General features: G+C 69.2%; 1 protein-coding gene across 1 annotated transcript in view; it reads right to left on the reverse strand.

The window, feature by feature from the left end:
• The window catches only part of CHRNA4 (cholinergic receptor nicotinic alpha 4 subunit), a 19,955-nt gene that overhangs the window by 11,731 nt on the left and 5,621 nt on the right, over nt 1-2,603 (reverse strand). The window contains exon 5 of the mRNA XM_027767721.1: nt 40-84. Coding sequence (XP_027623522.1) covers nt 40-84 — 45 coding nt within the window. The remainder of the gene's footprint in view (nt 1-39; nt 85-2,603) is intronic.

Genomic DNA, 2,603 nt, shown 5'->3' on the forward strand with positions numbered 1-2,603 from the left:
AGGCAGATGGGAGTCGCAGGGCCGGACGGCCCCACTCACCTGCTTCACCCACACGTTTGTGGTCATCATCTGGTTCTTCTCGTCCTGGAGCAAACGAGAAGCTCCTGACCCTCAGCCCAGCGTCCCCGGCCTGTGCCCTTAGTCGTGACCATGGGGACTAACAGTGGGCAGTGGCCTTGGGAGGGGTGATTCCTGGTCCGCGGGCGCCAAGCCCAGGCCACCGGCCCACAGGGGCTCAGGATAGCGGGCACGGGGAGCCCCCCCTCCCCCGCAGATGTGGCCTAGGGCAGTGAGGTGGCCGTGCTCCTCCTCCAACCTCTGAAGCCAGCCCCAGGGGAGAGGGTCCCCTCCGGCCCTGGGCCTCCCTCTGGCCTCGGGGAGGCCGCTGCTTCCAGTGAGGAGGGCGTGGTCACAGCCCATGAGGCCCCTCAAGCCTCCCCTGGGGCCTGTAGCCCCACCTGGGTCCCCGCTCCGTGTCCCTGACATACTCTGGGCAGGCATACCCGGCACCAGCGGGAACCTCCTGGTCAACGTCAGGCCCTGGGCAAACACACGCAGCACCCCAGCTCTGTGTCCTCACCCCCCACCCTGCGGGGCTAAGCATCGACCTCTGACCTCTGGGAAGCCACAGCTGCGCCCCAGCCCCCAGTGCCCAGGTAGGCTCTCCTTGCCGCGGTCTGGAGTGGCCTCCCTGGGGGAGCGGGAAGAGGCCTGGACGAGGGTCCACACAGCATCCTGGGGCAGCGTCCTGGGCAGTGGTCTCCCGGCTCCCAGGGCCAGCCCTTTCCTCACCGCCTGGACTGAGACAGCCGGTCTCAGCCTGGAAGCACCTGCACTGGCTCCCCTGAGTCCACAGGCGTGCCCCTGCCCGCCCAGGCCCGGCTCTGGCCCTGCTGTCTAGTGGAGCCTCTGGCGGGCCGCCCAACCACCCCAGCTGGTCCGCTCCCTAGGAAACCTTGGAGAGAGGGGAGACGCTGACTGGGGCACACGGGCCACTGCCTGTGCTGCCGTACAACCTCGGCCCGCACCACCTCGGCCCTGCCCGCCCCCCTCCTCCACCGCAGGCTCCAGGGTCCTGGGAACAAGCGTCATGATGGCAGGGCCAGCCAGGTGCCCTTGGAACTGGCAGGCAGTCCATGTGCTCCGGCACATTCCAGGGGGCTCGGCGTCAGCCCTGGGGAGTTGTGGACTGCTGGGATCCCACAGCCTCCACCCAGAGGGGCGGCCGGGCGGCATGGGCTCCCCAGCTCCCACCTCCTGCACAGGCAGTCCAGCATGGCGAGGGGAGTGGGCTGGGCAGGAGGCCGTCCCTGCATGGCGGGGTGGAGAGCCACTCGTCCCCCAGGGAGCCTCAGTGCTCTGTGCACTGCGGGCCTCGGCGTCTCTGGGCAGACAGGGTGCTGCCGCAGGGTGGGGACCGCGGAGAGGGCCTGGACGCACGCAGGTGGGAGACTAGGCCCGGGCCACAAGAGGCCCAGGGCTGCCCTGCTGACCGCTGCTGGCGGTGCTGCAAACCTCAGCAGGGCTGTCTCCTGGCTGGACCCCAGCCAAAGACACTGTATGAGAACCATTCAGGGCCGGTTCTGGGATGCTTCAGGGCGGCCGCTCTGGACAGGACCACTCGACCACCTGGTGTCCACGTGCAGCCAGCCCTGTGCAGGGCGGGGCATGGGCCTGGCCCCAGCCGCCACTTTCTGAAACCTCGGGACATTGCTCGCTCAGCCTGGGATGGTTCACGGGCAAGAGCCCAGGGTGGCTGGGGTCACCCAGCATTCCGGCACCAGCCTAGACCCAGGGCCTCCCAGAGGAAGCCTCAACAGGCCCAAGGCTGGAGTCCCGGCAGGGTGCGCGGTGGGCAGGGGGATCCCCTCCCAGGTCCAGCCCCTCCCTTGACCTTGCAAGCTGGGAGTCGGCAGCCAACCCCTGGCCACCGGACTCTGCTGCGGAGAACTCAGCCTTCGACCCGTTGCCCCCCTCCTGCTGGCAAGGTGCCCAGCCCAGCAGCCACTGGCCGTGCCTCCCTCCGAACAGCTGCAGCCCAGTTTGGGAGCCACGGGGCAGGCCCTCGGGTAGGAGAGCTGTCAGGAACCTGCGGATGCACCCAGGTACCCCAGGAGGGCCCAGTCGAAGGGCGAGCCTGGCAGGAGGTGTGGCTCTCACTGTCCCTGCCAGCCCCTCAGAGCCACCCCAGGCAGCAGCCGAGGCAGCAGGGGCTTAGCTTGAGGGCAGGACATGCTGAGGACAGTGACCCAGGGCCCTGGCACGACGCCCCGACTGCTCCCACCACCCCATGCCCTCACAAGGAAGGTAACAGAACCCGGGACTCATCTGGACCCCCAGTGCCACTGGGCCGGCCAGGGTTAACCAGGCCCAAGGTCAGGGCTGCCAGAACACCGCAGTGCCTGCCCGGCCTCGCCTGCAGAAGCCTCTGACCCCCCGCCCCCCGTCCCCGGTCATCTCCTGTTCTCTCCTGAAGGTGCCCTACGCTGACAGGAAGGAGGCCGGGCCGGCGCTGCAAGGGTGCTGACTGTCCTGACGCTGCTCCCTGGGCGCGGTGGGCCGCTGGCCACCAGCCGGACACACGCGGCCCGTCCTCACCCGCG

This window comes from Tupaia chinensis, unplaced genomic scaffold (genome assembly GCF_000334495.1).
Source record: "Tupaia chinensis unplaced genomic scaffold, TupChi_1.0 Scaffold144472_1, whole genome shotgun sequence".
Taxonomy (NCBI): domain Eukaryota; kingdom Metazoa; phylum Chordata; class Mammalia; order Scandentia; family Tupaiidae; genus Tupaia; species Tupaia belangeri.